At 37.3% G+C, this 18,753-nt stretch overlaps 1 protein-coding gene across 5 annotated transcripts in view; it reads right to left on the reverse strand.

Moving 5' to 3' along the window:
* Window positions 1-18,753, reverse strand: part of LRBA (LPS responsive beige-like anchor protein) — a 412,475-nt gene that overhangs the window by 306,198 nt on the left and 87,524 nt on the right. For all 5 annotated transcript variants that reach the window (XM_054203497.1, XM_054203494.1, XM_054203495.1 and 2 more), the window contains 5 exons: window positions 18,163-18,290; window positions 17,679-17,786; window positions 14,896-15,067; window positions 13,835-14,273; window positions 3,501-3,634 (listed from right to left, as the gene is read on the reverse strand). In XM_054203497.1, coding sequence (XP_054059472.1) covers window positions 3,501-3,634; window positions 13,835-14,273; window positions 14,896-15,067; window positions 17,679-17,786; window positions 18,163-18,290 — 981 coding nt within the window. The remainder of the gene's footprint in view (window positions 1-3,500; window positions 3,635-13,834; window positions 14,274-14,895; window positions 15,068-17,678; window positions 17,787-18,162; window positions 18,291-18,753) is intronic.

An 18,753-nucleotide genomic window follows, 5' to 3' on the forward strand; every position in this document is an offset into this window, starting at 1 on the left:
TCCTCAATACCACACACTGTAAGAGACAAATGATTGGCTCAACATGGGCTTTATTTTCTCCATTCATTTCCTAGATCTTTCAACAATTGGAGTAGCAATTCCAGTAGACCAACAACCCAAATATCAGCCATCAGCAACATACTGACGGGCAGGTTCAGACAACAAGGGGCCCGGTTGTATTCGGAAAAGGCTTTTTGTGTCGTGAAATACTCTGCGGCTTGAATGAGTGAAGGTGAAGAAACTTCTGCAAAAAGGCCAGGCTGTCTGAGGCCAAAACATGTTTTCACCCTCTTTCAAAGTATCAGAGGAACGGAGTGAGCTTAGATGGTTATCTTTCCAACTTGTCAACACTTTGTCTTTGGTAGGCCAGGACATGTCACATCCACTTGATATAAGCTTAGGACAATCTTAAGGTCAAATATCTGAGATACTCACAGACCTTGAGCTACAGGCAAGATGCAACCTCCAGGAAAAAAATATTAGGAAGGAGGTTGATGAATTCTGAGCACACACAAATGACAAGAGAGGCATCTGGGACCACACAAACTAATATTTCAAGACAGATCCTACCTTGACCAAGCAATTCTGACATCACATCTACAGGTGGAGGATGCTCACTTCTCTATAAAATTTATTCACGAATAGTGCTTATGTACACATTGCAACTGAAACGCTACCACTTGCTGTTTAATTCCATTTCAATGTTTGTATATCCCTTTCGTCTCTGCTTTGGAGGAAATCGACTCAAGTCCCCGCAATAAAGCATTGTATGTTATTATATTAAGGTTCAGTTCGCTTAATCAGTTTTTAAAACATATCCAACAAATGCATACAAAACTCACTTTTAAAAATTCTTTGACTTTAGAAAAAACAACTGAAATGTATTTTTCAATGTAGCAATAATGTTTAATAAGTAGCCCTCATATAAAAGGTGAAAAAGCACAAAATTTATATTCACTGCAGAAACACCTAGTCTCAGCACGTTTTTAAAAAGGATTTGATTCTTTTTTTTTCCTTAATTACAAAAGTAAACAGACTTACAGTGAAAGTCAGCTGAAAAAAAAAAATGAGAACAATGTATTGATTCTCCACTGCGTGAAAACAAAAATTAGTGAAAGAACATGTGATTTGAAGTCAGGGGAAATTATATACATTATATTTTCTTTTTATAGGAAGCTTGCTCACTGCTACTTGTATCCTCAAATAAAAGAGTTAAAGGCCTTCTACAGAACTTTATTTCCAACTTAAATGTATGCAATTTACACAAACAACATAAGTGTAAACCACTCCATCTCTGCAAAATTTTTGTTTCCATGCCATTATTTCACTAGGGAAAAAGAAACGGTCTCACGTTTTAATCTGTTTCAGGCATGATTTCATTTATCCTTTTTCTTTTAATTAATTAGATAGCCAGTCTAAACATGTCTACTATTTTTAATCCCGATTAGTTTCTTTTTATGCATATCAGTTCAGATTATGTGTCCAATTTTTGCCAAAACTCCCAGACATGCTGGCAGTCACAGAGTTACGAACTACATCAGTATTGTTTATTGTCTGGATTTCTTGTACATTCTACAGGCACGGGAGCACCTATTTTTTCTTCTATACATTCTTAAAAGATTGACTAAATCTGAAAAACCAATACGGTTTTGTTTCTATTAAAAGCAAGTGAATACTGACTTCAGAAATTGTAATAATTAAGCTCACATCTAGCCTGGGTAAACAAGTAAGAAGTTAATGAATTAGCAATTCTTTTAAACCATTACAACGTAGGTAAGGTTTTATTATTTTAAAAACAGATTAGCTGCTCAGAGCCGACCTTCCCCAAAGAACTGCGACATTTTAAAGGACAGCTAATTTTCCTAGTCCAAGCATTACTCCTAGGCTAGTATAGTGCTACCTCCTGCAATTTCAGTGACAAAATGGATTCTCCCTTTTGCAAAGAGTAAGAACATACTAGATTTCAACAGCTTTGCTTTTCCTTTATCATGGCTGGAACAAAACTTCTTTGATTTTCCTAAGAAATGCAGCGGGCAGTTAAAGATGGCAACAAATATCTTCCAGACACACAAGTACTAGAGCACATGAGAACGGATTACATTTTTATCCTCAGTCTTTGCAAGTTGGATGTAAGTTCACAGAAACAGGAAGCAAGAAACTCAAACATTGAAAAGAAACACCAATAATCAGACATAGCTTGAGATTTCCTTGATTAAGATGCAAATCAATTCTAAGTCTTGACGTTAAACTTTGTGGGCACAAACAATTATGAGATCCTACGCAGCCTTGGGACTTAAACATGGCTAAGCAGAAAAACATGCCTTTGACACAGTATATAAGGTTAAACATCATTTATCTCATACAGAATGACTAGAGAGACTAAGGGTTCAAAGGACCACTTGCTTATAAACAACCTACTCAATTTTGTCCCCACTGAAAAAACTGTCCAAAGCAATTAGTTCAGCATCAACACTGAATCCGACCTCAGGCTAAATCTATTGGAAACACTTGTATATAGTTTTCAGTCCTACTTCGCACATATATCCTTGGACAAATACCCTACAATTTATAAACAAGCTTATATTCTACATAACAAAAAAATCTGTAACAAATAAATATGGTATATTTAGAACATACCGTATTTATACTGAATACAAGTTAATACAGTACATCTGCTCTACAAAAACTGTGAGGAATCTTGAAATTATGACAAATATTGCCCAGACATTTGCATTTGTTCTGCTAGATAAAGGTAAAACTCCCAAAAAGTTTAGCAAAGCTCTTTTTTTTTTTTTTTTTAGTTTATGAACAGGAGTTTTTTTACATTTCTGTAGCTACAGCATCAAAACCAGGAATAATAAAATCAAAAAGAAAACATCAAAAACGATGAATTCTTACATTCATGAACTGATATAATGTCACTGACAATTGGTCCAGTTTAACTTAGAGCCATGTCTACTTTTCAGGATCTGATACTGGTCTTTATAAGAGGTACGGGTACTGAATGCAGGCCTGCAAGCTGCTATATGAGGGCATATGACAAAAATATAGACAAAGTAGTATGCAGGACACAAAAGTCTCAAAGGTCCTTTTGTGTGTCTTTATAATTTAGAACATGTTATACCAAATACACTCCCATAGTTCAAAAGAAAAAAGTGTAAAATACCATCTTCCCAGATTTTCGGCAGAAATATCTAAAAAAATACAACCAGCAATGAGTATCTGTATTCTCAGTACAAGCAAGACTCACATATAGACAGGTAATATATATACACACACTCTAATCAGTATTACAATTGAAGGCAACTAATGACTTAACGTCTGAAAAGCCATCGTTCTCATCTAAGGTGTTTTGATATATGGATAACCACAAAAACCTTCTCACCTTCACATAAAACATAAGAAAAAACACAGAGCAAACTGAAAAAGTGAATGGGGAGGGAGGGAGATGCAAGAGAGGAAGGGCTGGGATTTAAGTTGCTTAATTTACCCTTACTCACCAGGAGATTCTCCTGACAAATCCGGAGCTTGAGCCGAATCTAAAGAAGAAACCACACTGACAGCATTTGTAGGAATACCCACAGCAGCTGTAGAAGAGGAAATGGTTGATTTCTTTGGTGGTACAACGACACTCCTAGGTGAAGACAAAAAGTTAGTAAATAATACTGTATGAAGGTTCACACATCATGATCCTTGTTTACACAACTAGTACATCCACTTCTACGTCCTGTAAAAGTACCGTTCCTTCCCTATTTTCTTTTCCCATCATCTTTGGCAATCTACCTTAACCTAAAGAACACTTCAGCCTTGTTTAGTTTTTATGGTACACTTTAGTATTTCATCCAGGTCTGCAAAATCCCTGAAAAACAAGCACACAGTGAGATCAGCAGGCTAAGTGACCTGCAAGTAGGTTTTACTTTTTACCTTAGTTTCCCTAAGATCTGGTTTTAAACCTCAGGCAACTATTTGCAAAAGATATCACAGTATTCAAAATTATCAACGCTGAAGGTTGCCTTGACAGTATATTACCTTCTGGTATTCTAACACAGAATTTCTGTTTTGCGTTAGACCAATTGAAGAAGGATATACGATAGCTAAAAACATCGCAACACATACCTGAGTGCACATACAAACATTCACACATCTTAAAAATATGACTAAGGCATGAATTTGAGTATATCTCATCAATCAAGTTTTACATATATAACAAATCAAAACATTCTTTGGAGTCGAAGAGAGAATCGCCATCTTTTATACAAGTTAAACATCAGATCTTACAGTCAGCATTAAGGATTACACCAGAGGAATAGATGCGAAGTGACAAGTTAGGCATGGAGATTTATGTCACTTGTTACTAAGACATCTATTTATGCTATACCAATTTCAATTAAATTGTAGTACTTTATTCCAAATACCTAAAAGGCCTTGTTAAGCATACGTTAAAGGCATTTTTAATTGCAAGTTAGCTCCATAAACATGCAAAAACCCAGCTAATGAGGTAAAGAGTACAGCTGATATATAATGCACTCCCACAGCAGCGCTTACTTTTAATTACCTGGTGTTAACCGTAAGCTGAAAGTCTTCAACATTCAATATATTTAATCACATCTTTGTTGACAGTACTGTAACTACACACTGAAAGTATTCCCTTAATAGCTTTAAAATACTCATTTTCTAAATAAAGTAACTTAGAAACTTGACCCAAATTCAGGTATGATAATAACAACCACAGAAGTTCTGTCAAATATTTCTAAAATCGTTCTTGCTAGAATGGGGAAAAAGGACTGTATTTGACTCCCTTCTTCAGTCCAAAGGATGTCACAGAAGCCAGACCACATTCCTGATTAAATCAGCCCTCCTTAACAGCAGGAGTAGGCAGGCACCATACTTGGAGGCAGTACGTGTCATATCATTATAGGGGTGACTGCTAATGTTAACTATACATTAAAAAAACAGAAGCAACAACACCTGAGCCCCAAGTCAAGATATTGTGCCTAAATCATGAGTTTTGCTCATACGTTCATGTCAGTTTCCCTGAAACATGAACAATGCACTAAAAAAAAATTCATATATTTAGACTGTCTTCTAAATTATAGTCACATTACCAATTAATTTTGCACCACCCAGGTATAAGAAAGGGATCTGTCGCTCAAGATTCTGTGACATTCACTGTCTGGAAACTGTTACTACTGTTGTATAATGCACATTCAAATACCTGGAAGGGGCTGGGAAATTAATACATGTTTACTGAGTACAAGATGCACCCACACATAGTAAACTTTTGGACGTTTCTGCAACATTCATGATCCAGCACTGAAGCCCAGGTGTGTTCCTTTACAGAACTTAAGTTTCTCTACTGCATAGCTATCCAAATTCAAGAAATGCTTGCCAGTAATATTAAATCAAAATTGTACAGACATATCACATACACGTGTCTATTCATGTGGACTCTGAGATCTCAGTGCACGAGCCAGAAATATCTTTTTGCATGCTCACTAAGTTACAGAAACAATTATCCATTTGCTGCTAACTGATACACACACAACCTCATTGGATGCGAGGTGATACGGGAAAACGTTTAGTGACAAATTTTGGTGCACCTGTAGATGGCAATTGTGCACATATTGGTAGTGCCTGTGCAAAACGTATCATTCATATTATTAATTTTAAATTGGAAATCACCAAATTACCTTGAGGGTAAAAACAAATCTACTACAGGAGAAGTTTGCTGCTTCCAGGGCTTAAAGTCAATCAGAACTCTCTCAAAACATCAAATCAGAATAGCTGTGCCCTCAGAATCCTATGAATGCTACTGGTCCTACTCTCTGACTCTACTAAGAGTCCCAGGAACTAGGAAATAGGTGGTATTTTAAGCCATAAAGGGCAAGCCAGACACACACCTTAAAAAAATTGTACATACATGGCTGAACATTGACTCATTTTATATATTAGAACTGCCCCCTTTCAGATGAAAATACAGAAATTAATATGCTGGAAGGATCAAGAAGGAATTTTTGAACAGGAGTCATTTTTAGCACTACTACAAGAAGTTCCTCACAGGACAAGCAACAGTTCCGGAACCGGATGGGAGCAAGGAAGCCAATGTGCACATGGAGCTGGTACCTTAACACTGCTCATCTGCAGCTGACAACGAGTGGAGACAAAAGAAATCCCAGCTACAACAGTCTCCCATTTTCTGTGCCGTTTCTGACACAACACTATATATTACCATTCCTTCCTGTAAACTTCTACTGACCTTCAGCGTGCTTAAGTGTAGTTGCACTGAGGGAGTAGTTTCAGCAAGTTGCCAGACTCTCTATAGCTACTGAAGGAGAGCTGCATTCAAGCAAAAGAACTCGACTTTTTTTTTTTTCCCCAGGGCTCCAACAGACAGCAGTAAATGACCACAATAGCCACTTTTGTCTTTTAAGATCTTCTCACCTTCAAATCTCTAGAAGTTTGGGAATACAAGTGCAGCTGCTACTCTCATCTTCAGTAACTTACTTTCCGTGAAGAAAGGAATTATATTCTAACACTTCCATTATAATTTTCAGTATCTAGCAATGGCATTCACTTTAAGGAAGATACTCTGATTACTAACACCAGGAATATGGCACAGCTGCAAAGCAGAGCTGCTAGCAGGTTTTTTGTTCTGTTTTTGGTTTATTTGTTTGGTTGGTTTTTTTAATTACTCAACATCATTCTTTTTGCCTTGATTCATGGAATAAAAATAAGTACAGGTTTCAGTCTTCAAAATATAGAAGAACATACACTGCTTTATAAAAGAGTATACGTGGGTGTGCACATGTGTATTCCAGACACAGTCATCACATGCTTTGAGCAAAAGACACCGAATCTCACAAAGTTTTCTGAGAAACTTAGGTTATTTATCATATTCCACTGAAAAAAAAGTTTTAGCTTTTAGCTAAAAAATTTTAATTTTTTTTTTCAAATAACTATTCAGCAAAATAAAAGGCAATAGTACAGGGGCTGCAGAAATTCCTGCTTCACATCAAAAAATCTGAACCTTGGAAGAAAACAGAGGCTTTGAACAACTCACCATAAAGCTGCTTTCTAGCCTCAGACTAGTTCTGAATAGAATTTTTTTTAGATCGTGATCTTCAACAGTCAACTGAAATGATTCCGATTTTTCCCGCCAAAATAAAATAACCAGTATTTCTGGTGAGGAAAGAAGGCCTCTTCTCCTGACAGCTGTGTCAATCTGGAGCACACAGCCAAAAGAAAGGTTGGATATTGTCCACAAACATGATGTAAAGAAACCTCAAGCCCTGAATGTAATTCCTCTCTTTCTTCTGGTCAGGTACCATGACCTTGTGATTCAAAAAATCCTTAAAGCAGCTCAAGAAAAACAAACCAAAACATCAAAGTATCTTAACATAATTACTTTATAGCTATGCATCGCTGCATTATTTGTAATGCCATGTTTACTACTGCGTATGTCATCCCTTTCAACTGGGCAACTGAGCAATGTTACATTTGCAGGATTTGTTTTAAGAGCTTCCATTTCCAGGCCTTCTTCAAGGTATGAAAGTACGGCCCAGCCATCACATACAGATTCATATTTACCACATACTGGAAAGCAAATTAAGATATTTAAAGCATAAACATTGGGTCATATTTCTTCATTTATATTATGAAATTCAAACGTTTTTCCTTCTTTGTGTAGTAATTTGATATTTTCTCTGAATATTTAGGTGGAAATGCAACTGTGTTAAAACAGAAATATTTGCCATTAACCATCAATGTTCCTTTGTGCTGTTCTTTCAAAAGATTATTTAAATGCTAATATAAGTAAAATGAATGCAACTGGCAGAAAGAACATATGAGAGAGTGGAAAAAATCAAGATTAAATATTGTAGTAAATAAACTATGTGGAAAACATGGAGTGTTTAGCACATTATTAAATCAGGTAAATTTTTCAGAGAAGCGTCTTAAAAATTAATGTGTTTTCAACTTATCTCAAGCAATAGGACGCTTGCTTTTAAAGAGTACACAGATAAGACAGTCCTTTTTTATAGCTAACTGATAAGCATTTCTTAAAAAGTTAAATATTGCTACACATGTGAATAAAATATTCATCAATAAGTGGCCTTAGAGTATATTTCCTCAGATCTACAAAACCAATATATTTTAAAAAAATATCTGTAATCATGCATTAATATCAACAGAATAACAAGGTACATTAAGCAACCTCACACATGGGTAGACGTGTGTCACATGGAAGAAAAACATCAATATATTTTACTCCTTAATGTTCACATTATCACACCATCTCAATTAACTCTATACTTTTGGACTACTTTTTATATTATATCATCCATTATCATAATACTCGGATAGAGGAGAAACAATAAACTAGAAAAACTGCACAAAAAGATATTCTTAACGTGTATTTCATGCAGACCTCAAGCACTACGGTACAAGCGATAGTTCAGTTGCCTCATTCCCATGACTATATTAAATGTTTGCCTTTTTTAATTTAAAATCAAATATTTAAGGTTTAGAGTAGGAATTTACAGCACATGAACTGATAAACGTAGGTCAGGCATAGTGAGAACTAGCCACCATAAATACGTCTTAGCCAGAAGGTCAGTGTGTTATTAGTCCCAATTATGCTGAAGTGTAAGAAGCCTTCGTGTTGCAGACAATTATTCACTGCTGAATGAGCACAGACCACTGAGCTGAACACTGACTTCCATCACAGACAAAGGCTTACACAATAATGATCTATTCTGCCAAATTCTATAAGGATTTACTTATTGAAAGCTTTCTTGGTTTCAGATCACCGACTCTTCTCTTTCAATAAAAGGATATAAAATATCTATAAATATCTCCTAAATTTTGAGTACATTTTCCTAATTATTTGGGTTTTTTTGAAGTTGGCAGGCCTGCAAATAATTTTAAACATATTTTAAGTTACAAATTTTCCTTGGGTGCGAGTCAAATATTCCTAATACAACACGGGCCAGGCCAAACTGATGATCTCACTATAATTTAAAAATACTTACATAAGCTCTAATTCCTTTTGACATACAGGAATTTATACAGATTTAATTCTTAGCATCCCATTTTTTAGCACTGAACAGCAACACAGGTGACAGTTTGCCTGTTTCCCTATGGGATAATGGTTTTAATTCAAAACCAAAAGAAGTTAGTCTTGTGCCAGGCTACCAGAGCGATGCCCACTGCAGGGCTCCTATGCAGTGAGCAAAATGAGCAAATAAAGAGGATCAGAGACTTATTTTTACCTCTACTTTGTGAGCCAGGAAAGCAGCCTGCCATGTCAGTGTCATTCTATGGGCTCTGCTGTCTGTGGATAATACCCATTCTCTTATGTCTCCCTTGAAATACCCAAGGAGAAAGGAAGAATAAGAGACTCTCAAAACCAGGAGAGATCAGAGCGAGGGCTGGGAGGAAGAGAAGAGATGATAGAAAGAATACAATCGATTTTGTAAGAGAACTTTAAAATCAGCTTGGTTCTTCAAGTGGTTTCCCTCTTCAGCTCCTGCAGAATGCAAATTGTTGGTGCGCCAAAAGAGCCGAGCTTCTCATCACAGCATATGCGCCTTGATCTACAGATCCTCATTCTCATATTCTGTCTCTACCTGTATCTGGGTAGACACAATCTTGTCAACGACAAGTTTATTCTTTTCACATTTGAGGCCCAAACCAATGAAGTCTAAAATTTATTCACCCCATATAAAAAAAGGACTTTGATTAAATTTAACTGAAATATGCCAACCACCCATTACAAAGGCACATGCACGCCACTGACTGACAAATGCGTAAACATAGGCTGAGCCAAACTAAGCAGCTTATAGACGATGTTCCAAAAAGATAAACAAGCTTATTAACATATCTGTTCTGTAAGTTTCAGCTTAGCTGCAGATTTAAGCTCTCTATGGTACAAGACCATGATTTAAGAGCCTATATTCCTCTGAACCCTCAGCATCAGCTTTCTGTAATGACATGGTTATTGAATGTTTCCACAAAGAGCAGTAGAAGCCAAGAGAGACCAAGGTTTTATTTTAAATTGCACAGTAAAAATCACAAGTGATAGGTTATGGGTTTTATTAGACTAACTGAAGAGAAATGTCAACTCTGTTTTTTTAATCCTAAACATTGGTTATTTTTATTTCTGGTTTATTTAATTTTGCTTGCAATACCCGTCGTCCCCCCCCTCCTTCCCACCCCACTTTTTCTGCAAGATCACTACTAAATAAGAAAACTGCTGGTTTAGGACACACTAAAATTGGAACATTAATTCACGTCCCTATGGATTTTGGGAAAAAGCCAATTCAAGTCTTGAACTTTCTCATGATAAACCCCTGGCACCCACTAATCACAAGATTGCATCTTCACATAAGATAAGGGGAAGATTTTTGGCATGGGAATGAACACATACACCTAGTTGTTTGCAAAGGCTTGCAACCTGGCAGCCTTTCAGTAAGGTTTCACTCACATAGCTGTTACTGTATACTCTCCAGCTATGGCTGGGAAGTTGATAATCCTTAAGATATGAGGAGAGTTTTGATTTCTGACACAGCATTCCTGAGATAAATGCAGGATCAGAGAGATGCTTTGAAATTCCCAGAGATACCCCACTGGTAAACTGCTACATGGGAACAACTTTTAACAAAGTGTCTTTAAAAAGAGAAAAAAAAAAGTTAACTCACAGAACTTGTGTTTGCCATCAAACAATATATTAAATGCAAACCAGACACGGAATATAAGAGGCCATCTCAAAGCCTGTTTTTTCCAAACTTTCGCATTGTACCTCAGTAGTTTTGTCTACCCCAGAGGTAAGAGCTACTATTTCCAACTCTATTATAGTTTCTTGCAAAAAAGGTTTTTCTTTCCCTGACGCAATTCCTTCCCCCTGTTGTCACTAGGTGTCATATCAGGGCATAAACTTGTATTTTTAAGCAGAGTCGCACTATGTAAAGATACAGTCACCTTCACGTGTTCATGAAACTTTCCTGTGTAATTTTAAATATAAATGTTTCATATACACGGTTATTCTGTCTTTTTGATTAACTGGTTTATTAGCTAGTTAGCAACATGCCTTTATCATAGGTGAACGTATTTACCATAGATGCAAGACTGTGCATGTCACTACCAGATGACAACTGATGAGAGGCGCTACATCATTAAGTACACTTTTGTCTACCTGGCATACGCACAAAAGGAAGGAAATGAAAAATTAGGTCACCTAGAAACACAGAGCACTGACATACCGAGGTCACATGCAACTGCTGAAGGACAAAATATTTTATACTAGTTCATGACCTTTTCCTCACATTTTTAGCCCCACCCAGTAAACATAGAGAGTCATAGGAAACTAATACCTGCAAGTTATCAGTGTGAAGCAGCCCAGAGCGCTACGCAAACCCCTGCAAAACCCCGTTGCCCTCTGCTCTTCCATCCCCAAGCACAGTGCTGCCCGCTGCTTCAGTCCACGCGCCCCTCTCGCTCCTCAGCGTGTACTCCTTCACCGGACTAGCTTCCTTGCAGTAGCTGATAGAGTAATTCTGCCTTGAGGTTAAGTGAGAGAATGTCGAGAGTTACAAATAGCTGGCACTTCAGAGGTGGGAAAAGGAGAGAAAAGTCCAGCTGCGACAGTATGGCACTGGAAAAGTAAAAGGGTAAAACAAGTACTTCAACTTTCCAGTGACTTGCTTTACAAAACACGCTCCAATTTAAGGGCTTTTTTTTTTTTTCCCCGTTATTTGCGCGACTTTGTAACTACGCAGAAACAAAAGAACACAGAATTGCAAGTGACTGAAGGGCCGCTACCAATGCCCAGTATTTCACTAGCGTACATGCTACCAGATGAAATCGCAGTTTCCTCTCATAGGAAGGTTCTGTAGGCATAACGTACCTATGTCAGATACCAGGACTGCAGCTGCCCAAGTACTTCCTGTCTAGTTAACCTGCTTTACACCAATTCAAATCAGATTTGCACAGGCAGCACAAACCTTCAGTTCTCGCAGTAGCTGAAAAATAATTCCTAGATGCAACATGCACTTCTGTAGCAGACCTCCAGACAAATGTTATTTTGTGGTTCAAATCTCTGCCACTCAGCAATGAACAACAAGAATTTCCTGAGGAAAAACATTAGTCACTGACTAAAACATTACGCTATTTTACATCAACCGCCTGGCTTGCTGTGCAGAGCAATGACAGGCCTCAGCGGGGAGGTGCTAAAAGCACTTGGGAAGCAGCAGGGAGAGAGGCATGACAAGTTCTAAGTCAGTGTCTCTCTTCTCCCAATTTTCCCCCTCTGCCTCCATCCTCCTACTGCTTCCAAAAACAAGTCGTCCTGTTTAGCATCACAAGCAGAACACAGTATTTATTTTGAGACAAGAGCACGGGGGCCAAACGCTAGCATACACCATCTGTGTCTAATCTAGCCAGAGGACCACCACCATGTCCTCCCCCACTAGGGATACGGCAATCTCAGCTGAGAAGACACGTTGTGACAGCTGCATCCATACCCCTGGCAGAGCTGCACTCCCTCCCTTGGGCCATCTAATTTCGCTAGTTTGAGCGCGGCAGTCCTAGACTGCAAAGACATCAGAGGCAGAGGAAGTTCAGGAATAACTGGAGGATCAGCCACTGGTATGGTAACAAGGGATCCCCTTACACCAGATCAACTGTAGGATTTCCGGATATGGCCAAGGCTTTTCTAGAGGCAGGAATGCAAGTGTTACCGGATTCCTTCTTTTGTTTTTTGTTTTCTTTGTTGTTTTGCGGAATCCTGAAGAGGTAAAAGTCAGTGAGAGTAGTAAAAGACAATCTGATCTCCTATACTTGAGAGAAGACAAGGAGCTAATGAGACTGAGATGTAGGGGACCTCCATCAGGAAAGAGGGACTTCAATCTAAAAGGAAAAGAAAGAGGAAAAAAGCAGAAATGCCCCATTTTAAATCCATTGCGGCATTTGAATATTAAGAAAGGCAGATATTTATTTAAATGAAACAAAATTTTAAAAGCTATTATAACTACAAAGGAAATCTAACCGCTTAGGGATGTATCTACTGAATGAAGCCTGAAAGATTTAAAGCAGGCCTTTATCGCCAGAAGGCAGAGCACAGATGCATTTTCGTAAATGAATAAGGGAGTATTCTATAAGTAGAAGGACACCTAAATGATTGCTCCATTGTTTCAGAACCACTTGTAACTATTATTAAACCAGTATTCTTTTGCAGGCCCACGGTAACAGAAACTAGATACAGCTTTGTGATCAACACACAAGCTAATCTACACATCATTAAATCAAGGTATTTAATGTCCACCTTATTTCCCGAGTCCTTTAAAACCGACTAAATATGCACAGTACGGCAGCACTCAACAAGTGCTGCACTTAGGAATAGGAGAACAGGAACAACAAAAGAACATCTTACACCCTTAATCTTTTCTTTTACACTTGCAGTCATTTCTAGGCAACTTCTTGTCCCTCTTACCATATTGCTTCAGAGCTGTAGCACGTACAGAGACAGAAGAGTTAACTCTTATAAAAGAGGTGCTGGCTTCAAGACTTTCACGTACAACCCAATCACGAGTTACTTTTCATTTCCACAGTCTTTTTTAGCATAACGTAGCATCCCACGAATTGCAGAGCGTACCTTCATGATGAACCTACGTGATGTCGGTTGTCAAAGCTTCTATTTGTACATCACAGCATATTGATAATATTAACTACTAGATGACACTATACATGAGATCTGGTGAACTGAAATGTGAATTTTTCTGTTCCTTACAGATATCTTAAGCAAAGTGAAATAGCCTACATATTTTAGAAGTTACATTACCTGTCAAAGGAATGGAACTGTACAGGCTGCTCAGCAGCTCCATCACCAAGGACTCCAAGGAAGGTTGGTGGCAGAAGAGCAGCATCCACTGCAGTCCCATCAGCTGGTGTGCTTACCAAGCTTCTCAGGATGTCCTTTACGTTGACATTTTTTGCAGCTGGCACAGAAGTTGCAGGCTTGCTGTCTTCAGTTCCTGTCTCACTTCTGCCCTCCTGAGACTTATTTACTTCTAATGAGAGCGTGCATAGTACTTCACTGATTGCATCTGGACCTGCACTGACATTCAGAGGTCCTGCATCAGCAACACTACCAGAACTGTTTATTTGCCCTGAGGCTGGTTCCTCCCCAAGACCAGAATCCCTTCTTCGTACAGAGGCTGTACTTTCTGAATCTTCAGTGGTGGCTGAAGCAGTGAGAGCAGCAGATGGATTTTCCACATCTGTTCATATCAAAAACAGAAAACACATTTTAAGTTCATTACCAGAATTGCATTCACCACATTGCTGCTAAAGAAGTAACACCAATAGGTGACAAGTGAAATAACACAGGTATAAATATTTCCTCTTGCCTACTTGGAGATTTAATATTATCTATAAATATTTAAAAGAAAACATAGAACAGAAAAATTTCTGAGAAGCCTGAAAAGTTATAACATCCAAAAATTGAGACAAAGAAATAGAAGAAATTGACTTAAAAGTCAAAGAATGAAAATTAACTGACTGCCCTAGAGAAGAATAGGAGAAAGAATTCTTGTAGTGGAAACAAAAATGCATACTTAATCTTACACAAAATAGTAATGTTTCTGTAACAACCATTTGTGACTACTTAGCTACTTCAGTGAGATTAACCACCTCTCTACAGCAAAATCAACCTATAGATTAGGATCTTCTCAGATCAGAAAAAGATACACACAGAAATACTGAGGCAAATTGCACACCATAATGTTGTTTATTTAAGTGGTTACAATAAGCATATTTCTATACAATCTCACATGGACTTCTACAGAATTTTAAGATGCATAAGCCACATTATTTCATTTGGCCAAATAATTAACAGTTCACCTGTAGCAGAAGTTTCATTATTTTCGTTCTCCGATTCCTTGAATGACTGGCTATGGTTTGGTGGTCGTCTTTCATTCTGGGGTTCCAGTATATCTCTGTATTTCGAAACCATGAGCACAGAAATAAAATATACAACAGCCAAAGCCAAAAACTGAGCCTGTTTACTATCCTCCTGTAAAAAAAGGACACACACACAGATTTTTCCATTACAATTTCCGCAGCAAGTTTATTTTTCTGTAAAGTATGCCCAGCGCTACCATAAACAGACCGAAAGTAAGCTGATATGTCAACAATGGAAGAACAATATTCTCTAGTCACAGTTTGTCTCACCTATAAAGCTAGGGAATACAGCAATTGTGTTCAAGTGGCACTAATCCTTTCATTTTTCATTTATAAATATGACAACTTTGAACTAAGGTTGTGTGTTTTGACTACATGCTTCGAATTAGTGCAGGGAGTAGGTCCCCTTTATTTATTTACATGTGTTTCCTCTATTACATTTCCTCAAATGTGCCAAGATATTAACGGCACTGGCTGTGAAGTACAACCAGGCAAGCGTATTCAACGACACTGTAAAAGCATTTATAAACCATTACATATTAATGAAGGAAGTGGAACAAATTCCAGAACCAGTGTTAACGTTTTATTTCATCATCGGATTGTCCAGATGGATGTAGCGTACTATGTACAACTTCAACAGGAATTGATAAATACGCATTTGCATTACAGCTGTAACTTTATGAAGAGATTTTAAGAAAATCTCAAACAGAAATCTTAATGTGAACTTATGCCAGGTACCTCCCCAGAGTACTCAGTCACTCATAGTGAAACAGAGGAAAGAGCCATGTCCCAGATCTGACTAGACATTATGATTTAGCCTAGGCCTGTGTCTTTTGGCTGTTGAAGGAATAAAAATCTTTGTACGCTTTAGGAGCACAAGAGAACTGACTATTTGGATCCTCACCGATCAATCAGTAAGAGAAAGGGTGTTTGGGTTCCCCTCCCTCCTTGTTTACATGAGGGCTCAGGTAGCATTCAATTTTTCCCTCCGAGCAGTTCAAGAAAGTAAGTTAAACTATAAAGCTTATTTTATCATGATTGTAGTGCCTACTGAAGCCCCACATTCCATGAAGAATTCTTTATTAAGCTGTACTGGGAGAAGTTTATGAGAAGTTCTCTATTAAGAACTAGACAACATAGGTGGATCCTATCTCTTATGCTGAAGAAACGTTAACTTTCACAGAACAAGACAGAAACAGTAAACTAATACCAGGTAAGCATCAGGCAAGCTCAGATTGATTGAAGTCTCCTGCAAGAGATTGATGGAAGTCTCCTGCAATGGTTTATGATGGATTATATGGATTATAATGGTTTATATGGATTATATAATCCTATAATGGATTATAAAGAATTTCCTTGCTAGATGAGTTTTTGCAAGACAGTTTCCAACTGTAATTAATAAAGTTGCAATCCACTGAATTAGCACTACCCCTTCCCTTATCTTTTCTGCTATGTTTGTAGAACTCCTTGAAATAAAGTCCAGATACTACTGAAAGTACTACTACCAGTAGTTAAGTGGAAGCCACCTGAGTTCCTCCTATACAAGTTCAAATCATGCCAAGCACAATTCTATGTGCTGAACACGATGTAAGAAATTGCGTGCAAATCAAACATAAAATATTTAGATGCACCTTAGATTAAAACTATTCCAAAATAGATCTTTTAAAGTCTACTTTTTCCCCACAACTCAACACAGTAGCCAAAAAGCAGAGTTATTGCATCGTTTTACACTTATTTGCAAAACAGAAAACCCGGTGGATTAGATATGCAAAAAAAAGCAGAGGTTGTGTGTGCATATTGCTTTTTTTAAAAAAAAAAAAAAAAGAAAAATTAATACACAAAGTGTGTTTGATTTTGAAGATTGCATCATTAGGAATATTTTAGTTGCCACCAGCATGGAAGATTCACTTCCTGTTACTCTTTTGCACACTGATACTGAAGCAGGGGTTGAAAGAAGCTTGTTTGAATCAATAATTACTGTAAAGATAAAAACCAAAGATCCTTCGCTATTCTGGATAGAACAAAAGAAGTCACTGTGTAAATCATTATACTTGCTAAATAGTCCAATTATTGTAAAATAAGTTATTGTGTCCAAGCTTGTGGCCACCAATGACTCATAGCCATTATAGCTGCTGTATTTGCTTACAGATGTGGGTTTTTTTTAAGCAATCAATCTCAATTTCCTCAATATCAGCTATAAAGTTGCTGACGTAGGGCAAAGATATTTTTAGTCAACTCGAGACTAAAAAACACATGCATATTTACAGCACATGCACACAAATTGGTTCCTCTGAGGGCAAGTAAAGGAATTAGAGACGACCTCTAATTTCTAATTAGTTAGAAAGATACTCATTTTTCAAAAAGTACACATAAACATCTTTATGATACATAGTACACATAAACAGTTTGTCTATGTACACATGTGAAAGTATATATTTGTACTAAACACAACATATTTAACATACAATAGGCAGAACTACAAAAGAATCGGCTCTTCGGAACACACCAAAGAGCCTGATCAGCAGGCAGCAATTTTCACCTCTCCCTCTTTCCGATCCCAAACGCTACAACAGCTGCAGTGTTACGTGTTCCCAATTACATTGAGTAGCATTCCATTTTTGTAAATTCCGTTTAGCCAAACTGCATAACACATAGCAAGTGTTCAGCAAACACATATATGCAGAAATCTAGCTACACAGAAAACGCTATTATTTGTAACTTACTATATCTCTGAACACTACTGCTCGAAGTCGATTAATATCCATATCCTGCAGAAGTCTGTCATGGTCTCGTATTGGAGAAATGCCACCAGTCACAACGTCCACTGGACTCTATTAAAAAAAAAAAAAAAAGCACTTGTTTCAGATTCTGTATTTTAAAGCATTCTACCAAGAATCATTAAGTGTGTAAAATCACCCACTGTACATCATATTGTCATAACCAGAGCACAAAGATCAGACGTGCATTTCATCTTTAAAAGGAAAAAAAGATTTGGCAAATTCTTGTGACAGATTTATTTCTCTGTGAAAGGTTAAATATGTAAGTGTTAAATTCACATCTTACAAAAACTATTTCAGGATTTCCAGCGTTCATGCCCTTCAGCTCTATTAAAGTATCTGTGGTGCAGGTATAAATTTAAAAACTTATCCCTCTGTACACAGTAATAATTATTGACTTTTGTTTTCCTGAATGTGGACTTATACTTGCCTTTGCTGCAGACTTTGCTGTTCCTGTAAAGCCCTGCACTGCTTTTTGATTCTTCCCAGTCTCTCCAATAGGCTTCATCTGTGCATGCTGCTGACACTCCAAGCAATTCCTTACTGCTACCGCACATACTTGAAGGGAAAAGAAATGTTAAGAATTACTCTGGGAAATAGTATTGTTTATATCCCTTACAGAAATACACATTTCCGTTTATCACTTAAACTAAAAAGTTTAAGCACAACAGTAAAATGATATTTTGCTTCCATACATTTTTAAACCGTCGCAAAACAATGCTCAAAATTCTTTAATAATTTATAACTAATAATTAATACTAAACTATTAGAACAAGTATGCTATATCTAATGGATACTTCAAAGCGAGTAAGTCAGCATCCCTCATTGAAACTCTACCATGAGTACAACCATGGGGCAGGGAGGGTGAAGACAGCTAAATTTCACAGACTAGGAAGGAAGGAAGACAAGTGATACAGCAGTGAAACAGATGACAATGTTTGCTTCACAATGTTCTGTTACTCTTGGACTAAATGTTCTGCAGTTACACAATTTCTTTTTGTAGCTTCACAATTGTACCTGT

This window comes from Rissa tridactyla, chromosome 5, assembly GCF_028500815.1.
Source record: "Rissa tridactyla isolate bRisTri1 chromosome 5, bRisTri1.patW.cur.20221130, whole genome shotgun sequence".
Lineage (NCBI taxonomy): Eukaryota > Metazoa > Chordata > Aves > Charadriiformes > Laridae > Rissa > Rissa tridactyla.